Source organism: Lontra canadensis, unplaced genomic scaffold (assembly GCF_010015895.1).
Source record: "Lontra canadensis isolate GAN:19392208 unplaced genomic scaffold, GSC_riverotter_1.0 scaffold60, whole genome shotgun sequence".
Taxonomy (NCBI): Eukaryota; Metazoa; Chordata; class Mammalia; order Carnivora; family Mustelidae; genus Lontra; species Lontra canadensis.
The window spans coordinates 7008167-7035894 of NW_022631054.1; the positions used below are offsets into that span (position 1 = coordinate 7008167).

Here is a 27728-nt window from a genome sequence, read left to right on the forward strand (position 1 = left end):
AGTCTGATAGATCTGACAATTGAAACAAAATTTATTTAAATTCCTTTTATGATTTTTGTGTACTTTTGTCCCATGTCTTCTTTTTTTAAATTTTAATTTTGGTGCACCTGTTTGGCTTAGTCAATTAAGTGTCCCGCTCTTGATTTCAGCTTAGGTCTCGATCTCAGGGTCATGAGTTCAAGACCCATATTGGGTGTGGAGCGTACTTTAAAAAAAAAAAAAGATTTTATTTTTAATAATCTGTATGCCCATCGTGGGGCTCAAACTTAAAACTCTGAGATCAAGAGTCACACATTCCACTGACTGAGCCAGCCAGGCACCCTATAGCCTGTATGTCTTTAAAAACAGCTTTGTTGAAGTATAATTGACATACAGTGAACTGCTCCTAGTTAAAATGTGCAATTTGATAAGCTTTGGCATATCCAAACACCCATGAAATAATCAAGATAATGAATATATCCATTACCCCTAGAAGTTCTTTCTCACTCCATTGCGTTTCCTCTTTCTTTCCCTACCATCTTTCCACCATCACTCAACTATTGAGCTGCTTTCTGTCTTTATAGATTAGATTGCATTTTTAAGGATTTCATATAAATAAAACTCTACAATGTCTTTGACTTCTTTCACTTAGTATAATTATTTTGAAATTCACTCAAGTTGTTTGTATTACTAGTTAATACATTTTATTTTATGGTTCTGTCATGATTTGCTCATTCATCTGTTATTGATAGACATATGGCTTATTTCTCGTTTTTGGCTATCACAGTTAAAGTTGTTGTGAACATTAGTGTTCACATAAGTCTTTGTGTGGACAGATGCTTTCTCTTGGATAAATACCTAAGTGGAATGGCTGGATCACATGACATGTCTTTCAGAGTAGTTGTATCATTTAACATTCCTACCAACAGTGTATGAGAGTTCTAATTTTCCACCTTCTGATCAACACTTGGTGTGGCCAGTCTTTGCTTAAGCCATTCTGAAATTAGTAGTAGCTCTTTGTGGTTCTAATTTACATATCCCTAATGACTTATTTTTATTTTACTTAATGACTGATTTATTCATTTGAGAGAGAGAGAGCATGCAGGGATGGGCGAGGCAGAGGGAGAGGGAGATGCTTAACCACCCAGGCGCTCCTAATTTTTTTTTTTTTTAAGATTTATTTATTTTTGAGAGAGAGACAGAGAGAGGGAGCTATCCATGCACGCATGCGTGAATGGGGAGAAGGGCAAAGGGAGAAGGAATGGGAGAGAGAGAATCTTCAGCAGATGCACCACTGAGTGTGGAGCCTGACACAGCTTGATCTCACCTGATGAGAGCAAGACCTGAGCAGAAGTCAAGAGTTGGGTGCTTAACTGGCTTAGCCACCCAGGTGCCCCACTAATGAGTTACTATATTGAATTTTTTTTTTATGTGCTTATTTGCCATCCTTTTATCTTTATTGGTGAAGTACCTTTTCAGATCTTTTGGCCATTTAAAAATTGGATTGTTTGTGTTCTTATTGTTGAGGTTTGAGAGGGATGTGTGTGGGAGTCTTTTTCTGGACATAAACCATCAAATATCTATCTGTGTGTGTGTATGTGTATACACACAAAATATATATATTTTTTCATGTTGAGGCTTGATGGCAAAGAGTGGGCAGAATGGGGATGGTGATTTGTATCACTTCTAAGTTGTACACATTCTGACTGTGGTTCACTTGGGACTCTGGAGGGAATACCCTTGGACTTGACACAGATTGCATTGTGGTGATGTGGCCAATGGGGAAAGCCTGAGGTGCTCTCTACCTGCTTGTAGGGAGCAAATCACAAGGATAAGTTGAGGTGGATGTCACACATTCTGGACTGAACTGTTGGTGAACTCATGTGAGATACCATGAAGAACTACTAGGAAATACTGGGTAAGACAGGAGGGAAAAGTCCTACATAACTAGGTGGGCACACAAGCAGCCAAGCCATGGTTAATTTCTATTAAATTGATCCCTTCTATAACCATAGAGTTGCCGGGGTCAGGGGAAAAATGGAATTGAATATATTCTTTGCAAAAATACTCTCCTGGGCTGTGGCTTTTTTGTTGTTTTTGTTGTTGTTCTCTTAACAGTGTATCTTGAGGGGTGCCTGGGTGGCTCATTGGGTTAAGCCTCTGCCTTTGGCTCAGGTCATGATCTCAGGGTCCTGGGATCATGCCCCACATCAGGCTTCTGTTCATCAGGGAGCCTGCTTCCCCTTCTCTCTCTCTGCCTGCTTCTCTGCCTACTTGTGATTTCTGTCTGTCAAATAAATAAATAAAATCTTTAAAAAAATAAAAAACAACAAGTGTATCTTGAAGAATACAAGTGCTCGATTATGATAAAGTTCAGTCTATCAGCTTTCTCTTTTATGAATTATGTTTTTCATGTTCTGTATGTAAGAAATCTGTCTGTTTCAAGACCATAAAGATTTTCTTCTATGTTTTTGCCCAGAAATTTGTTTGAGGTTTTACATTTAGATCTATGATCCACTTGAAGCTAATTTTTGTATATTGTATGGAGGGTGTTGGAAGTTTTTTGTGTTTTTAAAATAAATATCTAAATACTGCATTCCTTTGTTGAAAAGACTGCTTTCTCATTGAATTAAGAAATTGCCTTTGCACCTTGTTAAAAATCAATTAGCCATATATATGTAGGTGTACTTCTGGACTCTATTCTGTTCACTGATCTATTTGTCTACCCTGATGCCATTTATCATATTCATGTACTGCTTCTTCACACAGAAAATATAATATGAAAGCTATATTGCACATAGACACAGAAAGTAGGATGGTGGTTGCCAGAGGGCTGAAGGGAGGGAGTAATAGGGAGTTACTATTTAGGTGAAAATTCTATGGATGGATGTTCGTAGTGGTAGCATGACAATATAAATATACTTAGTGCCACAGAACTGTACTTTGAAAAATGGTTAAGAAGGGTTTTTTTTGTTTTGTTTTTTTCTTTTTTACTAAACTCTTAATTATTAAAAGCTATATTGTATAATGTCCGGGGAAAAATGAATACTCAGTTTCAGGTGACAGATTTTAAAGTAATCAAGACCCAGAGAGGTCAGCTGGCAAATGATGAGGGTAAGAGGTTTGAATGCACAACCACAGGACATAGCATTTCACTGTATTACATGGCTACGTCCAAATTGTAATACTTTTCCCCAGTGTGATAAGGCTTGGATTTTAAAATCTCCAAACTTAAAAAGTATTCTAGATCAGTCCTTTTAGTAATAATGACTCACTAAAGCAGAAATGGAGGGTATTTGAATTTATCCTCTTCTCCTCCCCATCTTCCTGTTGTATGCTCGCTCACTCATGTTTCTTGAAAGTTGCCAATCGAAAATGACATGAAGTTGACTCTTTTGTTTTTGTTTTAAAGATTTTATTTATTTATTTGACAGAGAGAGAGAGACCACAAGCAGAGGGAGTAGCAGAGGGAGAGGGAGAAGCAGGCTCCCTGATCAGCATGGAGCCTGATGTGGGGGTCAACTCCAGGACTCCGGGATCATAACCTGAGCTGAAGGCAGGCACTTAACCAACTGAGCCACCCAGGCACCTCTTTTGGCGTGTTTTTTAAATTGTAGTAAATATAAAATTGTGCATAATATAAAATTTACCATTTTAAGCATTTTTAAGTGTATATTCATTGGTGTTAAATATATTGCATTGATAGGAAACCATCACCACCATTTATATCCCGAATATTTGCATCTTCCCAAACCAAAACTCTGCACCCATTAGATACTCATTCCCCATTCCTCCCTCTCTCCAGCCTCTGACAACCATACTTCCTTCTGTCTCTAAGAATTTGACTATGGTACAACATAGGAGTGGAAACCATTATTTATCTCTTTGTGATTTGCTAATTTTACTTAGCATAATGTCTTCAGGATTCATCCATGTTGTAGCATTTTCAAATTTCCTTTTCTTTTTTTTTTTAAAGATTTTATTTATTTGTTAGAGAGAGAGAGTACAAACAGGGGTAAGCGGCAGGTAGAGCAGGCAGAGGGAGAAGCAGGCTCCCCGTTAGTAAGGAGCCCAGTGTGGGACTCAGCCACAGGACCCTGGGATTGTGACCTGAGCTGAAGGCAAATGCTTAAGCAACTGAGTTACCCACAGATGTCCTTCACATTTCCTTTTTAAAGAAAGATTTATTTGTTTGTTTTAGAGAGAGAGTGAGTGGGGGTGGGGGCAGAAGCAGAGGGAGAGAGACAATCAAGCAGATTTTGCAGAGCCTGACATGGGGTTCAGTCTCACAACCCTGAGATCATAACCTGAGCCAAAACCAAGAGTCAGACACTTAATTGAGAGAGCCGCCCAGGTGCCCTAAGTTTCCTTTAATTTTTAAGGCTGAATAATAGTCCATAGTGTGGGGCACCTGGGTGACTCAGTGGGTTAAAGCCTCTGCCTTCAGCTCGGGTCATGGTCTCAGGGTCCTGGGATCGAGCCCCACGTTGGGCTCTCCACTCAGCAGGGAGCCTGCTTCCCTTCCTCTCTCTCTGCCTGCTTCTCTGCCTGCTTGTGATCTCTGTCAAATAAATAAATAAAAATCTTAAAAAAAATAGTCCATAGTGTGTTCATACTATAGTTTATTTATTCATTCATACATTGGTGGATTCTTGGGTTACTCTACCTTTTGGCTATTACAAATAGTGCTACTGTGAACATGGGTATAAGTACCGAATCAAGTCCTTGCTTTTGATTGTTTTGGGTGTATATCCAGAAGTGGATACTGGATCATATGATAGTTGTTTAATTTTGGGGGGAACTACCATGACATTTTTTGCAATGGCTACACCATTCCTACTGACAACACCAGGGTTTCCACATTCTCCATTTCCTTGCCAGTACTTGTTATTTTCTGTTTTTGATTTGTGTTGTTTGGTAATAGCCATCCTAATGTATAAAGTAGTTATCTCATTGTGATTTTGATTTGCATTTTTAAAAGATTTAATTTATTCAGAGAGCACGGGTGTGGGGAGGGGCAGAGGGAGAGGGTCAAAGAGCATCTCAAGGAGACTTAGCACTGAGTATGGAGCCCAGTGGAGGGCTCGATCTCATGACCCTAAGATCATGACCTGAGCCAAAACCAAACCAACTGAGCTGCCCAGGTGTCCCTGATTTTCATTTCTTCCTCCTCCTCCTCCTCCTCCTCTTCTTCCTTTTTAAAAGATTTATTTATTTGAGAGAGCACACATGTGCATGAGCCGGGGGAGGGGCAGAGAGAGAGAGGGAGAGAGAATCTCAAGCAGACTGCCCCACTGAGTATGAAGCCCAATACAGGACTGGATCTCATGACCTGTGAGATCATGACTGAGATGAAATCATGAGTCAGGCACTCAACTAACTGAGCTACCCAGGCATGCCACTCCCTGATTTGAATTTCTTAATAGGTAATGTTAAGCATGTTTTTATGTGCTTTTTGGCCATTTGTGTATCTTCTTTAGAGAAATGCCTATTCGAATCCTTTGCTTATTTTTAGTTGGGTTGTTTGTTTTTCTGTTGAATTTTAAGGCTTTTTAAAAAAATTATTTATTTATTTGACACACAGAGAGAGGCACAGCAAGAGAGGGAATTCAAGCAGGGGGAGTGGGACGGAGAAGCAGGCTTCCCCGCTGAGCAGGGAGGCTGATGGGGGGCTTGATCCAGGGACCCTGGGATCATGACCTGAGCTGAAGGCAGATGCTTAATGACTGAGCCACCCAGGTGCCCCAAGACTAGTATATATATATCACTTAACAGATACATGATATACAAATATTTTCTCCTGTTCTTTGGGTTGCCTTTTTACCATGTTGATAGTGCCCTTGGGTGTATACAAGTTTTAAGTTTTGATATAATCCAATTTGTTTGTTTTTACTTTTGTCCTCCCTGCTTTTGGTGTCTTAACTTAAGAAATCATTTTAAAATCCAATGTCATGAAGCTTTTCCCCCTGTGTTTTCTTCTAAGAATTTTTAGCTCTTAGATCTGTATTAATTTTTGTGGATGGTATAGGGTAAGAGTCTAATTCTTTTGTGTATGGATACCTAGTTTTCTCAGCACTGTTTGTTGAGAAGACTGCCCTTTCTCTCATTGAATGGTCTTGGCACCCTTGGGGAAACTCATTGACCATACATGTAAGGGTTTATTTCTGGGCTCTCTGTTCCATTGGTCTCTTATGTCTGTCTTCTTGCCAGTATACAGTGCTTTGATTACTCTGGCTTTGTAGTAAATTTTTGAAATCAAGAAACGTGAGATCTGTAACTTTGTTCTTCTTTTCAAGATTGTTTTGGCAATGCAGGGTCCCTTGGGATTCCATAACAATTTTAGGACAGATTTTTCTGTTTCTGGAAAAAAAAAAAAAGTATTTGAGATTTTGATAAGGATTGCATTGAATCTGTAGATTGCTTTGGGTAGTATTGGCATCTTAACATTAAGTTTCCTAGTCTGTGAACATTTCCATGTCATGTCTTTCCATTTATTTGTGTCTTTGATTTCTTTCAGCAAAGTTTTGTAGTTTTCGGTGTGCACGTCTCTTTGGTTAAATTTATTCCCAACTATATTTTTGATGTTACTATAAATGAAATAACTTTTCAGATTATTCATTGTTATTGTATAAAAATCAGCTGATTTTTGTGTGTTAATTTTGTATCCTGCAAGTTTTCTGAATTTGTTTATTCTCACTGTTGATTTTTAATGTGGAATCTTTATCATTTTCTACATATACAATCATGTAATTTGCAGACAGTGGTGCTTCTACTTTCTCTTAGATTTTGGGTGCCTTTTATTTCTTTTTCTTGGCCGAATTGCTCTCACTAGGACTTTAGTACTGTGTTAAATAGAATTGGTGAAAGTGGGCTTTTTAAAAAATTTTTAATTTTCATTTTATTTATTTATTTATTTATTTATTTATTTATTTTTAAAGGCTGAAATTTTCTTTCTTTTTTTTTTTTAAGATTTTATTTATTTATTTGACAGAGAGAGAGATCACAAGTAGGCGGAGAGTCAGGCGGGGGGAGCGGGGAGAGGAGAAGCAGGCTCTCTGCTGAGCAGAGAGCCCAATGCGGGGCTCGATCCCAGCACCCTGAGATCATGACCTGAGCCGAAGGCAGCGTCTTAATCCACTGAACCACCCAGGTGCCCCGAAAGTGGGCATTTTTTTAAAAGATTTTATTTATTTATTTGTCGGAGAGAGTGAGCATAAGCAGGGGGAGTGGCAGACAGAGGGAGAAGCAGGCCCCCAACTGAGCAAGGAGCCCAATACCGGACTCCATCCCAGGACCCTGAGATCATGACTTGAGCAGGAGGCAGATGCTTAACTGACTGAGCCACCCAGGCATCCCTTTTTTTCTCAATCTTAAAGGAAAAGCTTTTAGTCTCACTATTGAGTTTAATGTTAGCTGTGGGTTTTTCATTTATGATTATATTTTATGTTGAGATAGTTTCCATCTCTTCCTTGTTTGACTGTTTTTTATCTTGAAAAGTTGTTGAATTTTCAGATGCCCTTTCTGCACTAGTTGAAGTGATCTTGAGGGTTTTCCCCTTTATTCTGTTAATTAATCATTATTACATTGATTGATTTTCATACACTGAACCATCCTTGCATTCCAGGAATAAATCCCACTTGGTCATGGTATCTAATGCATTTTGAAATATCCTTGATTTTAGTTTACTAGTATTTTGTTAATTTTTTAAAAAAATCGTGCTTATAAGGGATATCGATGTGTAGTTTTCCTTAGTCTTTGTCTGGTTTTGGTATCAGAATAATGCTGGCCTCATAGAATGAATTAGAGAATGTTTCTTCCTCTTTGGAAGATTAAAGTTAACTATTGGAGCTGTCCTCATCCAAGCTTTCTTCCTTACTGTTATTAATAACTCAGATGAAGACACTGTACAGATGCTATGGTGATTTTTTTTTAAAGATTTTATTATTTGTTGAGAGACAGAGAGCACAGGAGCTCAGAGAGCATAGAGACATAGGCAGAGCAGCAGGCAGAGGGAGAGGGAGAAGCAGGCTCTCTGCTGAGCAGGGAGCCCGTTGTGGAGCTCGATCCCAGGACCCCAGGATCATGACCCGAGGCGAAGGCAGCCACTTAACCTACTGAGCCACCCAGGCATTCTGCTATGGTGATTTTTTAAAAATGATTTCATAAATATATGAAAATTTTATACAACTTCACCAGTATTGCAATGTTTGTAAATTGAATAAACAAAATAATTGTATTTCTCCTATCCCGTTGATACTCAAAAAATTGTATTTAGATTATAATATACAATAATTTTGACAGCTTCCACCTTGTCACTGTCTTAACACTAATAATAGGAATGTAAATTGGAACAAATTTTCTGGAGCACAATTTGGCATTATGTGAAGCCTTAAAAAATAATGCATCCTTTGACCCAGGAATTCCATTTATAGGATATTATCTTAAGAAAATTGTCATGGATACATGGAAGAAGTTGGAACAGTGCTTTCAACATTATAATAATGCAAAATTAAAACCATAATGTCTAGAAACAGAGAATTCGGTAATTGTGGTACACAACACAGGCCATGCAGCAATAACATTCTGATGTTGGAGAAAATTTTATAAAACAATGTGTAGTACAATGCCACTAAAATGCTTCTATTTAGGCATTATTTAAAAAAAAAAACGCTTTCAAACTTAGTGTTACTTCTTAACAGTGGTGTATTACTGAATGAGAGTAAGGATTCTTGATATTTTTATTTCTACTTCTCCATCTCTCTCTTTTTTAAAAGATTTTATTTATTTATTTGACAGAGAAATCACAAGCAGGCAGAGGGGCAGGCAGAGGGAGAGGGGGAAACAGGCTCCCCACTAAGCAGAGAGCCCAACGCAGAGCTTGATTCCAGGACCCTGAAATCATGACCTGAGCCGAAGTCAGAGGCTTAACCCACTGTGTCACCCAGGTGCCCCTCCATCTCTCTATTTTTTAAACAGTAAATGATACTAGTTTTATGACAAAACAATAAAACGTATTAGAATTCAAAATGGAAAGATTCAAGAAATGTAGTTAAATCTTATGGCAGAATCATTATCTAAAAATAATCTTGGTAGGCTGGGATGATGGATTGAATCCAGTGAAGTTTAATCAGGATGGTTGAATTAGGTAGATACGATAGAGTAATAAGTCATACTTTTCTGGACTTAAAAAACCAACTATAATCAGTACGGGAAGTATGAGGTGGGGCTCAGTAGCAACATATGTGAAAGACTTAAAGGTTTTAGTTGACTTAGCCACCTTCTGTGTGTGAGCAGCCAACCATTTTCCTCCCCTTCTGTTTCGTCTCACACCCAGCTTAGTCTCTTCATGGGAAGCCTCCATTGTTTCCTCACCGAGTGTTATTAAGTCTTGTTACCATTTGACCCCATTTGTTTTAGTCATTTCTGACTTTGTTCGACATTGCTGTCTCTTTGGAGTCCTCCTGTTCCTCTTACTTTTGCTTTTTCAAACTTGACCCATACTGCAGAAACCAAACTTTGTCTTGCTGGAAGCCTGTTTGTCATGGTGCAGTCACATTTTACTCAAATTTATTTAATTGTGGAAATTCTGATATGCTGAAAATTAAAATCTGTAAGATTTCTCACTTCATGTGCGAAATTTGAAATAATGTAAATCCTCTTCTATTATTAAAAGTGACGATTTCTGGGGTGCCTGGGTGGCTCAGTCATTAAGCGTCTGCATTCGGCTAAGGTAATGGTCCCAGGGTCCTGGGATTGAGCCCCGTCTCAGGCTCCCTGCTCAGTGGGGAGTCTGCTTCTCCCTTTCCCACTCCCCTGCTTGTGTTCCTCTCTCTCTCTTTGTCTTTCTCTGTCAAATAAATAATTAAAATCTTAAAAAAAAAAAGTGATGATTTCCTTTGCCATAGGACATGTAGCTTTAATGATAAATACCAGATACCTCTTTTCATTTCTTTGTGAACCACCAGCATGTCAGTCAGCTCCATTGCTGCAAAACCTTACCAGAAGCAGTCACTTCCATGATACTGCTTGCTGCAAAATATTAAAGATAGTGTGTAGGGGCAAGAAAGCAGAATTTAAAAGCACACTTAAAATAGTCGTAGAATTGTGCTTTCTGAGAAGACCTAAAGCGAAGCCTAAAGTATGGGCTCTGGAGCCAGATGACCCTGAATTCCCCTTTACATCCTGAATCCAGTAGTTACTTACTGGATGGCTTTGGACAAATAATCTGTGTTTTTGTTTTTTCATTAAAAAAAATAATAATAATAAGATTTTAAAGTAATGTCTGCATCCAATGTGGGGATTAGCTTAAAACCCCGAGATCAAGACTTGCATGCTCTAACAACTGAGCCAGCCAGGTGCCTCTCTGTTTCCTCATTTTTTAAAATGGGCTGGTGATAAAATCACCTAGTTCACAGGGTTGTTGTAAATTGTGTTAGTAGCATGTAAAGCTCCTAGGAGAATGCCTACCTTATACTATGTATTCAAAAATACTAGGAGTATTCCATTGGGAATATTCATCTTGAACCATCTGAGTTTTATTTATTTATTATTTTATTCTTTTTAATGACATTTTTGAAAAGGATTGATTTATTTGAAAGAGAGCATGCACACACATGCAGGAGAGCATGGAGAGGGAGAGAATCTCAAACAGATTCCCTGCTGAGTGTGGAGGCCTACCTGGGACTCAATCCCAAGACCCTGAGATCAACAACCTGAACTGATATCAAGAGTTGGATGCTTCATTTAACTGAATGAGCCACCAAGGTGCCCCAACATTTGAGTTTTAAATTGCAATACGTCTCTACATAAAATTTGACCATTCTGTAAAATGCTCCCTCTTATGGGGCTCCTGGCTGGCTCAGGTGGAAGAGCGTGCGACTCATGATCTTGGGGTCGTTAGTTTGAGCATGCTGGGTGTAGAGGTTACTTTAAATAAATAAATAGGGGCACCTGGGTGGCTCGGCGATTTAAAGCCTCTGCCTTCGGCTCAGGTCACGATCCCGGGCTCCTGGGATCCAGCCCCTTCCTCCTCTCTCTCTGCCTGCTTCTCTGCCTACTTGTGATCTCTATCTGTCAAATAAATAAATAAAATCTTATAAATAAATAAATAAACTTAAGAAGAAAGAAATGCTCCCTCTTTGATATTTTTAGAAAATAGTAAGGATGCTGCCAATCTCTTTGAAACCATGTAGTGAGGAATATAGATAGAATTCGGATGAGGGGAGGGGCACTGCAGTGAGCCACCCAGGCGCCCCAGAGTGGTATTTATTATTTACCTTCCCTTTCTCTTTCAGTTTTGTCGGTGTCTAAAATTTAAATTTCTAAGAAGAAATAAGACCTCTGTTTTTCTTTACTGCTTCTGGTGGAATGTCACGGATCGCTATAATTCATTTAACTTACTCCTGAATTTTTTTTTTAAAAGGTTATAGTGAGGAAAATTGTTTCAGTAATTCTTTAAATGCTCACAATATGTCATAATGGATATATTAAAGGAGACCTGTTTAATTGGACTAATACATGAGGGTGAAAAGATTCAGGAATATAAGAATGTATAAGTCAATATAGGGCAAGCTATAAACATAAATACCCATGGGGTATTGGATCTTTGAAATTGTGTAACTTGTAGAAGTCTTAATGGAATGATTGGGTCAGAAGATACTAGAATGGTGTCAGGAGAATTCTGAGTGGGAAGGTGGACTGGAAAGACCCACCTCATCTGTATGCCCTGTACCCTTCTCTTTGTATACTTCAGGCACCAGTTGGTTAATTTGCATGTGTGGTTTCAACTGTCAGTCTGTGTTGACTCATTCTGAAAGCTCCAAGAGGATAGGCCCCCCATGTCTTTTTCCCCAGCACTTAGCAGTGTAGGATTAGAGTAGGCTCTCCGTAAATATTTGTCCAATGAATAAAATGGTGGATGGATCAGCAAACATTTAGTGAGACTTAAGAATGTTCTCTGGTGGTAGAAGTGGGTGGAGAATTGTTAGGCTTGTGAAGACTGATAACACATAATATCTGACCTCAGGGAACATAAAATCTGGTATTGCGTATAAATTTGTCAAGTTCTTTGGTTTTAGATTAACCAGTGCAGACAATAAGTAATTTGGTGACTTGAAATGGGCTTTGTTTCTAACAAAGATTTTAATAAATTTCTTAACAGAGATTATATAAACTCTTACTTATATAACAGATAAGCACATATTCTGTGTTCCTTCTCTGTACTCATTTAGCTGCAAAAAGGATTGTTATGGGGTGAGTTTTATGATCCTCTGTTATTAAGGGTTTTTTTTTTAATTAAAATTTGGGATTTGATCGAATGAGGACGTAATGCTCTTCTGAAAATACGGAAGGAGTTCACATCTCTAAAATGTGGTAGGGGTAGCAAGATAATTAATTGAATTGCTATACTAAAATAAATGGCTTGATCATTCAGGTAGGCAAAGACCAGCTAATCTAGTATTATAATCAGATAATCCAGCTAAGCGTTTTTATTGTGTATGGTATAATTGTTTATCATGTATTTCCTTTATGGTCCTTTTTTTTCTTTTTAAAAAAAAGTAATCAAGGCTATTCTTAATTATTGGAACTGAGATAGGGACTGTTATTTTGGAAACTAAAATTGCAGAGAATCCAGTGGAATCCTGCAATGCTACCACAGCTATTTGTAGTTCTTTGGGCAAAAAAATTAAAGACAGGAAGTTAGAATTTTTTGAAGAAATTATTCTCAGAGTGGGGGTGGGTGGTAATGAATTCAAATCACATGTAATTCACTCAAGATAAAGCTACCTCTGAAAATAAGACTTTGCTGCAGAAGTAGCCCCAGTCAAAGAGTTAGGATTAGCCCAGTCAGAATGTGTTTCTAAATTTTAAAAAATTTTTAAAAATTAATTTTTAAAAATAAAAGTAGTTAAAAATACAAATATAACATCATTTTTAAATAAATTGGTTAGTGTAAATTAAGCCTAATCAATTCTGTGTATGTAGGAAAAAAATGGATTTTACAGAGTTACACAGCTGAGGGTCATATCAGGAATAAGTGTCTTTTTGTAGAAGGCAGGGATCATAGTTTTATTCTCAGATACCCAGTGCTTGGCACATGGTTGGGGCTCAGTTTAATGTATAAGTGAAACTCATTATTGAATTTCAGAGATCGAAACTCCCAGACCTCTAGTGAGAACAGCCTTAGATATTTTATGGCTTTACTCTTAGATTTATTCTCGTGTCAGAAGAGCAGTTCTGGCTTTTCTTTAACTCAGTAGAATCAGTTCATGAAGTGATGAAAATAGAATCCTCTAAACAAATCAGAGCTTAAAAAGTTGTATTCATTTATTAGAAAAAAAGGGGAGCAACTACGCATTTGAGAACAAAGACTGTCTCATTGTTTTTATTGTTTAATTAATACTTTAATTTTATTTTTTAGACCTTATTGCAATATGCAAGCAACAAGAATGCCTCAGAACATATGGTGTATCTTCTGGAGGTATATCGACTTGCCATCCAAAGCTTTGCCAGTGCACGCCCATATTTAACTACTGAATGTGAAGATGTCCTCTTAGTGCTTGGCAGATTAGTACTGTAAGTTGAAGTACTTAAGTCACTGTTAAAATTGAGTACTTAGGTTGTAATGTTCGCCTGACTTCTCTTTACTATGAAATCCCATTATTCAGAGCACCAAAAGTCATACCTTCGGATGAAATTTCCTCTGCTCTGAGTCTTCATACTCTGGTTCCCAGGAGATTAAGTACAAGTGAAGCTCCAGCCAAACAACATAATCAACATAATTTTTAATTGCCTCCAGAGTCTCTTCTCACTCAGGCTTAGCATCCAAGAATGATACAGTTTCTTTCTTTAGGTATAGATCAGTATAGCTAACAAGAGTATCTGGAAACTGTAGTGGTCTTTGAGGATCACTTTGAGGGGAAATACTATGAAATTCTGCAGTTCAGTTAGATTATTGGTACTAAGAACAATTTTACTAGCAGAAAATATTAGGATGTATATAAGATTACCAGCCTGAGTCAATAATAATTTAGCTGCTGTTTTAATATTTGGCTGCCTCGTAGCAAATAAAATTACACCTTTCACGTGATTTTCATCTGCAAACTGAAGAGGTATAACAGCTATTCAATTTTTAGGTTTGTTTAGCTTACAGATTGTTTGGGAGGATGATTTCTAGTCTGGATGGCCTTGATATGTTAGAAGTAGAGAAATGATCTTGCCAATCTTTCTGTTCCTTTGCAAGTGACAAGAGCCTTCCACACATGATAGTTACATATATTTATCTCCTTATCAGCTGAATTGACAGTAGCATGAGCTCTTGTTTTTGTCTTCTGGAATCAGAATGGTTCCTATTTGAGTACCCTCCTATATCCTAATAAACTAAATAAAACTGCTTGGAATATGATTTCTAAAGGGAATATATTATTTTCCAAATGTTTTAAAGCCACAGTGTCCTTATAATGCCTCCTGGTTTTTCTTCTTTTCTCTTTTTTAAAGTTGAAAAGCCAATATAACTATGTTGAAGAAAATTTTAAAGAATAAGAAGCAAATTTCAAATAAATGTGAAACATATATACAATATCATTGTCATACTGTATTTGATATGCGTATAGCCACATTTATATACTGACTTCATTATTTTACATTATAGGAGTTGTTTTGAATTACTGCTTTCAGTGTCTGAAAGTGAACTGCCATGTGAAGTCTGGGTACTCTTCCTTCAGTCTCTACAGGTGAGTTGATTTGGGCTGAAAAATGGTCTTTGTTTAGATATCCAAGACACCTACTTAATTGCTCCCAGCAAACTCAAATGGAAAATTTTGAAGAAAAACAGGTACATTGTATATTGGTATTCAGTTCATGAAATTTTGAGAAAGAGGTCTTCCAAATGAAGGGATGTGTTAAAAATTGTTTTTGTCTTTCATTTGGTTTTGTTAGCCTTTGTATAGCTTAGCTTAGGAATCAACACAAGTTTTCATTACTCAGAAACAAAGTTTAAAAACAAAAGCAAAGTTTTTAGACAGAATAAAGCTATTAAAAATATAAAATTGTATGTGGTTATAAGGTAACAGTATTTGGATCATTCTGAGTCCACTTATCTAGTAATTTTCCCCTAACACTTCAGAGATTGTGTCTAGCATAATGAGTCCCTCAGACAACCAAAATAGTCATCATAGATTCTATTCATGCATTTTACTTACAGAAGAGCTACATTGGCTCTCATATTGGCTTGATTATAAGCTTCCTTAATAGGTAAGTACATCAGAAAGCAGCAAGTTATGGAAGGTAGAATAGGATAGGAGGAAAATACTACAGGAGGCAAATTTGCATGTTACTGATAGAGCAGAAAAACTGTTCTAAAAAATACAATAGTAATAGCTGTCATTGTTATCACTGTATACTAAATACTGCTCTATTCGATGTGTTTTGTGTCTTGTAATCACATTACAAACCTTATAATGTAGGGATCATTTGAATCTCCATTTACAAACAGTGAGATAGGCATAGAGAATATTAATTAGCTTGCCCAAAGGATTTATACCCAGAGCTTGCTTTTTGCCAGCTACTTCTTGGGACACAAACTCTAGTAGTCTGTACCTGTCTGATGTAGACACAAGTAAAGATTTGCATATTAACATACATACTTCATTATCTGGACATTTCTTCCCTTTGGGATATATAACCCAAAATGAAATGATAATAATGTTAATCTTCTTATTTTGGGGAAAAGAGGATTTTTTTTTTTTTGGTCCTGTCCTTGGCCTATTTTAACCCTATAATGTGATCCTAATTTCCTCACATACTCATACAGCTGGTAAAATCACCTTGCATACGTAACACACCGATTTTTGTCACACTGTGTTTTGAGGCCTGCTAGTAGTTTTGTCCTGGCATACAACGGTCTAGAAGGGCAAATCTTACTATTCTTGTTTGGATTGTTACTGTTTACTTATAATAGTATTCTTTGCAGAGAGAATACTGTCTTATTTCTTTATTACTTTCTTAGATCTTATGCCTACATAAAATACTTGCCTTTTCCCTCTAACTTTTTCCACTGTTTATCATATAGGATATATTTTTGAATATGTGTTCAATAAAATGAATGCAGTAGAGGTACAGATAAATGTAAGACATGGTCCCTATTGAAATCTAAAAGGTAAAAGCCCTGAAGTTTTCTTATTTTAGTGATAAATGAACGAGGCAGCAGATAGTTTTGAGGAAAGTTTTGGTAAGAGAATAGTTTTATCAGAGCAGGCTGCAGAGAGAACACTCTCATTCACTACGTTCAGTTTATGTAACCTTCCCAGATCTTTTGCCTATGGATATGAAAATAAACCCTGAAATGGATTTTCTAATAAACAAAAATGAGGTCCTATTTTTTGCAACTTTTTTAAACTTAATTTTATCATGGGTGTGTGTCTAAGTTTGTATCTATAGTTCTCCCTTATTTGATGATTGCCTGCGCTTCTGTTATGTGGTTGCACCATAAGTTATTTGGCCAGATCTCTGTAATTTATTGTAAATAGTACTAGGGTAAACTTCTTGTGCTAGTATTTCTTTATTACAGATTTCAAGATGTGGACTCGTATATTTTTTACCTTAAAAAAGAAACAAATTTAAGTTTTAAAATGATTCTTAAAATTCTACCATAGTTTTTAAAGATTTTAATATTACCCTTTAATATTCTTAATATTTAATATTAATTAAATATTAATATTATTTAATATTCTTATTTAATATACTTCGCTGTGATATATACCTGTTGGTAACAAGGATTATACACATCATTCTTATGCAGAATACACTATATTTTGAACAGATGAAAAACAGAAAGCTGTTTTTATTTTTAACCCATTCTGTGGTCTTTCATTTTAGTTTCTGTGTATCATGGTGGATGGTACTATTTTCTGCCAAAGTGTGATGATATAGGTCTATTAAATATTACATATAATTTACATATAAGGTAATCAGACACTGCAAATTCTGAAATTTTTACATGGAATCCTCATCTTCATTGTAGAATAAATGCTTGTCATCTTAAGGAGAAAGAAGCCTGAAGAGAGTTCAAGCCCTTAAAGGAAAAATTGCAACATTGGTTGAATACTGCTTTTAGTAAACTGTTAATTGGAAATACCACTTTCTGTGTCAGTTCTAAATTTTAAAACCTTTCTCTTGAGAAGGTAACAGCATATTGGGAGTGCATGTGTTAAAAACCTACAATTTTGACACTAAAATTATGGGAAAAAATGAATTTTATTTCTTATATTTCACTTAAGTGAATATAAGATTATATTCTTTGGTCTGTGAACATCGTTAACTTATATTTTCCAAAGAATATTGCTATAAATGGAAGCTTAATGTTTCATGAGAATTTCAGCATTCTAAAATAAGAAAAAAAAAACATTAAAATTTTAGTATATGGGAACAACCAGTAATCCTCACTAGTAGTAGAGGACAGTGGAGACATACACTTAATCATTTATGTCAAGTTAAATTTCTGATCCCTTTCTCCTGACCCTTTGTGTACATAAATATTTGAAGAACAAACTATTGGCAATTATATTTGTTTTCTGAGGAGATTGAATGAGCTAATAACCTAGGCTTTCCATGGTATTTTAGATAGAGCCACTTTTCATTTAAAAAGTCATTTGATAGAAGAATTTAAACAATGAAAAAATATATCACTTTGCCTCATTAAGTAATACTTCTATTAGAAGGAATTGCCTTTGTGAGTACTGTAGAATCCTTTAAAAGAAAGCTGTACAGTAGCCTTAAAATAATTTAGTAATGTGAGGTTGTAAATTCAGTTGTGGTTATAATTTTACCTAAGGAGAATTTAGGAAAACATTTTAAAGGTGTCCTTCAGTTTAGTGAATACATCCTAGTTTCTTTCTTTCTTTTTTTTTTTTTTTTTTATAAAGAAAATAGTAATAGAATTCACAAAGCTTTGAGTTTTTTTCCCTGCTTATTTCTTTTTTTTTTTTTTTTTTAAGATTTTATTTATTTATTTGACAGAGAGAGATCACAAGCAGACAGAGAGGCAGGCAGAGAGAGAGGAGGAAGCAGGCTCCCTGCTGAGCAGAGAGCCCGATGCGGGGCTCGATCCCAGGACTCTGAGATCATGACCTGAGCCGAAGGCAGCGGCTTAACCCACTGAGCCACCCAGGCGCCCCATCCCTGCTTATTTCTTTTTAGGAAATGCAAGATAGTAGTTCCTTTTGTAGATGTTCAGATACATTGAAAAGGCAAAACTATTTTTCACATTGCTTATTAGCCTATTTTCTGGTTATGCTGTTTTTGTTTTAGGAGTCACATGATGCATTATTGGAATTTGGGAATAATAACCTACAAATACTGGTTCATGTTACCAAGGAAGGGGTGTGGAAAAACCCAATTCTTCTTAAAATTCTGTCTCAGCAGCCAGTAGAAACAGAAGAAGGTAAGCCTTAAAACTTTACTGACTATATTGAAGGAAGATTTAGATCTAAGAGAATTACTCATTAATGGGTTAGAATTTTGTGACTTATCACCTATGTGTCTATACCCAGTCTGTTCTCCTTTGAGTAGTAAAAACTAACCATTAGCATTTAATGTTTTGCCTAAATATTCTTGTTTTAGGTAGTGTTTTAAATATTCCTTGTACTTACTTTAAAATGTTGCATTGAGTAACAGTGTTCATATAAAGTTCCTGAGATACAAATGAATAATCTGTTTCTAGTCTTTGGTATATGGTAGAGCTTTGCTCGTATGTTCTTCACTGGTTACTACAGCTAAGAACCATGAAGAAAAATTGCTTTTTTATTTTAAACTTATGAAATATTGGAATTTAGCATCTTGTAGAGAAATGCAAAGAATGAAAATTTTTATTTGCAGAATCATTAGTTTAAGAACAGACGATTTGTGGATTTGAATTGGTATTTGCATGTTAAAAACAAAAAATTATCTCATTTGATACCATCAGTTGTGATTTCATTTGCTTTAAGTTAGTAGAAAATTAAAAGGATCACATTTTGTTAATTAAGTATGTTTCTGTAACAAAAATGAAGTTCAGAAGAGTTTTTATACTTGTGGTATATCTTTAATTTAGGTCTTAAACAGACCATTTGAATATTGATGCCTTAACATATCCCAGTTAACTTATTCATTCATCAAGTTTGACAACCTACTATACACATGCTGTTATAGTGAGAAGATTGGCGATGGGAGTTCTCAGAGTTTTCTCTTGGTTCTTTTTCTCTGCTAATTCTGTCACTCATTAGGGAAAACAAGAATAAGAAAAAGAGCTGTTAAGTAGAAAAAGGTTGGTTTTATTGTTTTCTGTTGAGGTTTCCCGTAAATCTCATCCCTTTGTAGATATAGGCAGATGGAGGCTAAAATATCACTTTTCTTATTAATAAAAGTTGCTTAGAGGACAGAACCAAGTAGTTTCAAAATAATCCCAGAATTAGGCAGATCCCAGTCCAGAGGAGGCTTGACTAGAGCCTAGAAGAACGCTTATTCTCTTACTCTCTATAGGCAGACCTAAGCCCAAGAGGAAGACGGGTGGAGTGGTTATTAAATGTCCCCACTTTATTAAATATTCTCTTGATGTGCTAATCAAATACATCACCCTGTCTCAGAAATTAACAGTACTTAATTTCTTTTCATATAGAAAAAATCAAGAAATAGGGAGAAGCACTGCTTTCCTAACGTGTTGTCTCCTCTCTATTCAATAAAGATTAAATGCCCACTATCTTAAGACTCTGAATGAGTACACAACACCTGCATATCTAAGGAATCATTCTGTGAACAGCATATAAGTGGTGGGCAGCCTATATCGTCTTCCTGCTTTCTCATTTGGCTCTTACCCTAATTTTAGGTCAGGAGATGAGGAAGATTCTTTTATGGCTTCATTGCTCTTATAGCCCAGGTATTAACATTCATTTCAAACTAGAAAGCAGTGACCGTCATCTCATTAATTGTCCTCTGTTAAATAAAAGTACACATTTTTTAGCCTCCAAGGAACTCAATAAATGCTTTTGTTTATTTTTTTTTATTATTTTTTTTATTAAAAAAAAAATTTTTTTTTCCTGTGGTGCCTGGGTGGTGCAGTTGATTAAGGGTCCAACTCTTGGTTTTGGCTCAGATTGTGATCTTACAGTGGTGGGATTGAGCCCTGCATTGGGCTCCATGCTCAGAGTGAAGTCTGCTTGAGATTCCTCCCCCTGCCCAACCCCCCCCACCCCCCGCATTCTCTCTCTCCCTCCCTCACTCCCCGCCTCCCTCTCTGAAATAAATAAAATGTTTTTATTTATCTTGCTTTGAATTCTTGAATTTTGTGTCCTCCCCATCCCCTAAAAAACCAGTTTATTACTGAAAGTATGTAATAAATACCAGTTGTTGATGCTTCTACCTGGAATAGTCAGCAGAGAAATAATGGGTTCTGCCACCTAGATTTTAGCCCAGGTACTGAAGATCTTTCCACCCCCAGTGGCCTCCCATAGAAGGTGGGATGGTGAGACCAAGCCCACCTAAGGCTGCACTGATGGTTCCCATTCTGAGCGTCAGCTCACGGAACTGTCCCTCCTCGCAGCAGTGATGGCAACAGCTTCCTAGATCCAGGTAGCCCACTGACCAGGAGACCTCAGCCTACTGTGAACAGTGGGGACCCCCACCACCATAATGGAGTGATTCCAACTCTCAACTCAAAGGACACCCAGAGCTACCATCTGGTATCTGCTAGTTTTTCCAGTTAACTTCTACCCTGCCTGGCACCCTCCTCCCCCTACTTTCCCATATCTTATGACATCAAAACAATGTCTTTTCCCCTTTTTCCTTGAGGCTCAGACCCAGAGCTACAGTCTTTTTTTTTTTTTTTCTTCTCTCTCTCTCCCCTACTTAGAGTTAAAGGAAGGGTTTCATCCCTGCTCAGATTCACCAACTCCTTTCGCTAAATCAAGCTGACAAGGAACCAGCTCCTACACCATTTCCTTTCTTCCCCACCCTAGTTTATTTTTGTGACCCCTCTACCCCTGACCTCTGAAACCATTTCATGAATTGTCATGTGCCACTTGAGCCTCCAGTAAATAAAATGGGCTTTCCTCTTAAAAAAGAAGACTGCCTTCGGCTCAGGTCATGATCCTGGAGTCCCGGGATCAAGTGCCACATTGGGCTCCCTGCTTAGCAGGGAGTCGTCTTCTCCCGCTGACCTCTCTCCTTTCATTCTCTCTCTCTCTCCCTCTCAAATAAATAAAATCTTAAAAGAAAAAAAAGAAAAAGGCTGTTTTTAGTGACCTTAAATGTTATCATTTTTTACGTGTTGAAGTATACACAAGGTAAACTGTCACGATGTTTACAATTTATTTTTAAATGGCTCAGGAAAAGAAAAACTAAGGAAAGATTGCAAAACAGTTCAATTGTTGAATCTAGATGGAAGAAGGGATATATGATTAAAAATTATTTTGTACTAGAGGTGTCTGGGTGGCACAGTTGGTTGAGTATCTGACTTGATTTTGGCTCAGAATGTGATCTTGGGGTCGGGTTGAGCCCCACATAGGGTGCTGTACTCAGCGGGGAGTCTGCTTGGGCTTCTCTCTCTCCCTCCCTCTTGTACTCTCTCTCTCTCAAATAAATAAATGAAAATTTTAAAAATCTATTTTGTACTAAAATGACAAAAATACAGAAAGGATGAGACTTGTTGGTGTATACTTTATTTTCATTTTAAATATAGAAATGTATAGTTGAATTTCCTTTTTAAAAACAAAGTTAATGGACGCCTGGGTGGCATAGTCAGGTAAGTGTCTTACTCTTGGTTTTTGTTCAGATTGTGATCCCAGGGTTATGAGATGAGCCCCTCATTAGGCTTCCTGCCCAGTGGGGAGTATGTTTGAGATTTTCTTCTCCCTCATCCTCTGCCGCTTCCACTTGTGCTATTTCTTTCTCTCTCTCTCTAAAATAAAACTTTAAAAAAATAAATGAAAAACAAAGTTAAGATATATAATTTGGATTTTAAAACGCAAGGTTAGGGGCACCTGGTGGCATAGATGGTTAAGCAACTGACTCTTGGCTTCAGCTCAGGTTGTGATCTCAGGGTCATGAGCTCAAGCCCAGTGCTGGGCTTTATGCTCAGTGTGGAGTCTGCTTGAGACTCTCTCTTCCTCTGCCCTTCCCCCCATGTGTATTCTCTGGCCGTCTCTCAAATAAATAAATAAATCTTTGAATGTCCTCAGCCTCTAGAAGTCCAATGCGCTATCCATTGCGCCACGGAGCCACCTTCAAATAAATGAATAAATCTTTAAAAATATAATGTAAGGGGCGCCTGGGTGGCTCAGTGGGTTAAAACCTGTGCCTTCAGCTTGGGTCTTGATCTCAGGGTCCTGGGATCAAGCCCTGCATTGGGCGCTCTGCTCAGCGGGGAGCCTGCTTCCCCCTCTCTCTCTGCCTGCCTCTCTGCCTACTTGTGATCTCTGTCTCTGTCAAATAAATAAATAAAATCTTAAAAAAAATAATTAAAATGTAAGATTGGTTTTTGTGTTAAAAGTTGTTACAGTGGTGTAATTGGTTGTAGTATATTGAGTAAAGTAGTTTTGCCTCATAGAAACAATAGCTACAGTTTAGAGTGTTTGTTATGTGGTAAGCACCATGTTAATGCTTTCCATATCTCATTTAGTCCATAAACCAGGTAAGAGATTACATTGCCCAAGACCACGTAGTTAAAATTGGAGGGCAGACTTTGAACCCAGGTGAGGAGATACTAAAAGTTTATGATTGAAGAGTGATAACCACTCAGTTGCTAAATACATGGTTTTATTTAACTCCTCTAAAAATGTAATTGTGCTTAGGGCGGTAGGGAATACAAAAGTTAGCTAGACATGGCATTTGTTTACAAATTGCTGATGGTGTAAGAAGGGAGATGACAGAAACATAATAGCAGCTGGTGTCGAGCGTTTACCCTTTGCCTGGCCCTGTGCTAAGTATCTTATCTGCATTACTAGTATTTCACTTATGATTTGTTCCACTTGAGGCTCAGAGAGGTCAGTTAATTTGTCCAAGGGTCTCACAGCTTTGTATGTGCCAGAGTCATGATTCAGCTTCACATTGATGATTCCAGAACCTGAGATACTAACTTCTTTATACTGTAATCCTTTCTACCTGTACTTAAAGAGAAGAGTAAGTATAGTGAAAGAAGTAAAATGCTGTGAAGATTTATAGACGAGGGTAGCTTGTATAGATAACATGCCTGTATTCGTGGTGGGATTTGTGAATATGCTTACAACATATAAACAGCAGATAAACAGCAGAATCTGAAGTTAGGCAGAGCAGGATATTGGGTTGGCAGATGTGGTAGGCAATATATGGAAGAAATAGGTTGCAGACTTTAAAAAAGAATTGCTAGGATACAATGAGAATGTAATAATTGAGGGACAGAGTTGGTAAGGAAGGATCATGCCAAAGTTTCATTTCTGTATGATTGAGAGAATACCATTACTGAAAATAGAAGTGAGGAATGAGGAGCCGTTTGAGTGGGAGATAGGATTTTGAGTTCAATTTAGTGCCTGTGGGACTAAAATGGAAAAATCCAAGTGGAAGTGATCTGTTTTCCATTCATATTTTTTGACCTTGACTACATATTAGAGCATCTACGGAATTTAAAACCAACACACACAGTCTCCCTCTCTCTTTCTGTCCCTCCCCTACTCCCCCTCTGTCTCTCCTTTTTTTCCTCTCTCTCCCCCCCCCTCCTCCCACCCCAGGTCTAGGCTTCACCAGCTAAATCAAAATCTGCAGAGTTGGAGCTCTAGAATCTAGACCTTTTCGAAGTACCACAGGAAGTAGGAGCCTTCCACCTATATAAAAGGAACTATGTGATATATTTTAGTGGGAAAAGAAATAGGTCCTCTGTACTCAGAATATTTCTGGAATGATAAACAAGAAATTGGGGAGGGATACTAGAGTACTGGAGTTAGGGCAGAAAGGAGACAACTTTTATTGTACACCTTCTTTGTGCCTTTTGAACTTTGTGTCATGTGCATATACGGTATTACCTGTTTCTGGAAAGAATTTTTAATACTATAAACAATAGCCAAACTATGGAAAGACCCTGGTTATCCACTGACTGATGAATGGATAAAGAAGATGTGGTGTGTACGTATATACACAATAGAATGTTACTCAGCCATTGAAAAGATTAATATCTTGCCATTTGCAACAACGTGGATAGAGCTAGAGTGTATTATGCTAAACAAAATAAGTCAGAGAGAGACAAATACAATATGATTTCATTCATATGTGGAATTTAAGAAATAAAACATATGAATCTGGGGGGTGGGAAGAGGGAAACAAACCATGAGACTTAGCAGTGGAGAACAAAATGAGCGTTGATGGAGGGATGTGGGTCAGGGGTGGGCTAGATGGGTGATGGGTTTTAAGGAGGGCATTGTGATGAACACTGGGTGTTGCATATAATTGATGAACCACTGAATTCTCTTGAAACCAATAATTGCACTGGTTTTTTTTTTTAAGATTTTTATTTATTTGACAGACAGATCACAAGTAGGCAGAGAGGCAGGCAGAGAGAGAGAGGAGGAGGAGGCAGGCTCCCTGCTGAGCAGAGAGCCCGATGTGAGGCTCGATCCCAGGACCCTGGGATCATGACCTGAGCCGAAGGCAGAGGCTTTAACCACTGAGCCACCCAGGCGCCCCACCAATAATTGCACTGTATATAAACTAACTAGAATTTTTGTTTGTTTGTTTGTTTATTGCTGTGAAAGAGGATAGGCAAGGGGGCAACGCTCAGAGATGAAGACACTTTGTGCTTCTCTGCTCCTGCTTTTATTGGTCCTTCAGGATAGTCCCAAATCCTTTTTTTTTTTTTTTTTTTTAAGATTTTATTTATTCATTTGACAGGGAGAGAGGGAACACAAGCCAGGGGAGAGGTAGAAGAAGAAGCAGGCTTCCCCCTGAGCAGGGAGCCTAATGTGGGGCTTGATCCGAGGACCCTGGAACCACCACGAGCTGAAGGCAGCTGCCTAATAACAGCCACCCAGGCACACAAAATCACAGATCCTTATCACTGTTTCTCAAGCACTGATGTGTGGCGAGGAGTCTTATAGGAATTAAGAAGATCCCTTTATGGGAAAGATATGAAATGCTAATTTTTGTGTTCTTTGAGTTCTGCTAAACATAGCCTAAGGTACAATGTATACATATCTTAGATCACAGAGTGGCTGTTCTGGGCTAAGAAAGCTTGGGGGTGGGGCAGGGGACCGGCAGCTCCTCCTGGCATTCCAAAGGCCTAAACCCTTCTCCAAAACCTTCTCTGCCCTCAGGGGCTCTGTGTTACCTTCTAGCAAGCCTGGTGTTAATGGCTGATTCCATGCTCTACATTAACCCCCAAATCTCCCCCTTTTTGTTTCTTTAAAGTGGCAGCAAGTAGTTCTTGAGACATTGCTCTGTGTACATATGCTTCACATCTCTGATGGTGGATAGGGCATTTATTCCAATTTTGCAGACTATGATGAGAAGAAAAATAGTAATTATTATTACAATAGCAAAGAATCCCCATTTTGTGTAAGAGAACCATGTGGCCAGGTTAAGCCACTCCGGATTGTTAGAAAGAGATCGCTGAGCTTCTCTATGAAGCTTATGATTTCCCACCACCATCAATGTGGTGAGGATTTGATCCTTTAGCTGCTGAACGTCAGAAGTTAAATTACCATGGAGCAATCCATGCATTTGCTTCTTTATCTGTTCCCAATCATGTATGGTCTGGTTCTGGGGCATGGGGGTAACACAGATGGATCTTGAGGCCTTGCCAGTAGACTAAGACTTCTTGTTTTTCCCCAAGATAATCAATAGCAGCTCCCATTGGTTGAAGACGTCCTAATATTTTTGATCGATAGTTTGTTGAAGTTGAAATTCCCTTGTGGTATTAATAGCCAGCTGATCCACAAAGGCATCATTCAGAACCGAGTGAGGAAGAAAGGCAACTTACACGCTAGTGGGGGTAATAATTGAGTTAGCCACATTAATGGCGCAATGAGTAGACCTAAGAAGCACTTGGGTCTGCTGATGTCAGATAATGCCTCATTCAAGAAAGCTAATGGATTTGGATTCTTCCCAACCTCTCGGTAAGATTAACAGGGATAGTGGCATGGTTGAAAATAGGAAAAGGTGGGGTGCCTGGGTGGCTTAGTGGGTTAAAGCCTCTCCTTCGGCTCAGGTCATGATCCCAGCGTCCTGGGATCGAGCCCCACATTGGGCTCGCTGCTCAGCAGGGAGCCTGCTTCCCTTCCTCTCTCTCTGCCTGGCTCTCTGCCTACTTGTGATCTCTTTCTGTCAAATAAATAAAATCTTAAAAAAAAAAAAAAATGAAAAGTGGTATCTGCCCAAGTAACATGTTTCCAGAGGGAGATTTACTGGTCCATAAAAGGACATGAAGCACCTAGGTGGCAGCAGAAAGACAAGAATACATACCATGGTAGAACTGGTGTTAAGCACAGATACCATAGCCAAGAATATGTTTTCAGGAATAGAGGGTTTACCAATCTGTTGTAGAATCTCCTCAGCTTTCTGGGTCATTTTCTTAAGGTCTCCCCAGGTCATGAATTTGGCCTTGCAGGTACTGGGGAGGCACCTGATAGCCAGCTCTTTTGCTTCTAGATTCAGGTGACTCTCTGAGGGCCTGGATTCTGGCTGTGCCAGGCCATGGTAATGTTTAACATTTCTAGCATGGATAACCTTGCCCACATATGAGGCTTATGGTTATGAGTTCTACTGGTCCCTGCCAAATGCCCATGTTTGGGTCCTTCCAGAGTACTTGGGCTGGCATTTTTGGTGGGGAGTAAGGTTTAAAATGTTTTTCTTTGTCTGGAGTTTCAAAATTAGAATTTAAATTAAAAAGATTTAGAATAAGCAGTGCTTTCTGTAACTTGTGCTTTAGGATCCATATCTCTCCCTTTGTGTTTTGTATCGTGCATTTAAGGGTAGAATGTGCTCTCTGAATAATAGCCTGATTATGACTGATTTGTTTCCCAATAATTTGCTGTAATTTATTGATGAATTCAATAAACAATTATTGGAGGCCCTGCTTAATAGAGGCGAAAGAGCCTTGATGAGTGCCCTGATCAGGGATTCATTCCCAAGCTCAGTATGCGCAAAGAGCATTGTTCAAAGACTAGAGGGTCCTAAGAAGTTGTCCTCTATCTATGAATGGACTTCTCCCCTTAGGCATATTGCCAACTCTAAGAACTCCTTGCTAAGTGATGGAGCAGCTTGTTGTTCACATAAATCGTCATACTCAGTATGTCAGATGGAATACTGAGGGTCCCCAAGTACTGCTTTACATAAATGCTTTTGTTTACAAATGAATATTTTATCACATTTCTGTAAATCATTGATTTTTTTTTTTAAGATTTTATTTATTTATTTGATGAAGAGAGAAACACAGTGAGAGAGGAAACACAAGCAGGGGGGAGTGGGAGAGGGAGAAGCATGCTTTCTGCTGAGCAGGGAGCCCGCTGCAGGCCTGGATCCCAGGACCTTAATGACTGAGCCACTCAGGCACCCCAAATCATTGATCTCTTAAGAGAAAGTTTCCTTAATCCTGGAAGAGCAAATCTTAGGAGAGTCAGCAATGATTTAAATAAGAGTCACAAAACTGTAATAATCCCTTAGTTCATTTAGTCCCATGTTACTAATTCTTGCTTAATTTGAATGCACCTTTGGTTAGTTCTGGAAGTTTTTACCCATTTCAGTCTTTTAGGTTTTAA

The 27728-nt window shown here is 37.9% G+C and overlaps 1 protein-coding gene across 1 annotated transcript in view; it reads left to right on the forward strand.

The window, feature by feature from the left end:
* Positions 1-27728, forward strand: part of RLF (RLF zinc finger) — a 92154-nt gene that overhangs the window by 17663 nt on the left and 46763 nt on the right. Inside the window, exons 2-4 of the mRNA XM_032877398.1 lie at positions 13400-13554; positions 14630-14711; positions 18286-18418. Of these exons, the coding sequence (XP_032733289.1) occupies positions 13400-13554; positions 14630-14711; positions 18286-18418 (370 nt within the window). The remainder of the gene's footprint in view (positions 1-13399; positions 13555-14629; positions 14712-18285; positions 18419-27728) is intronic.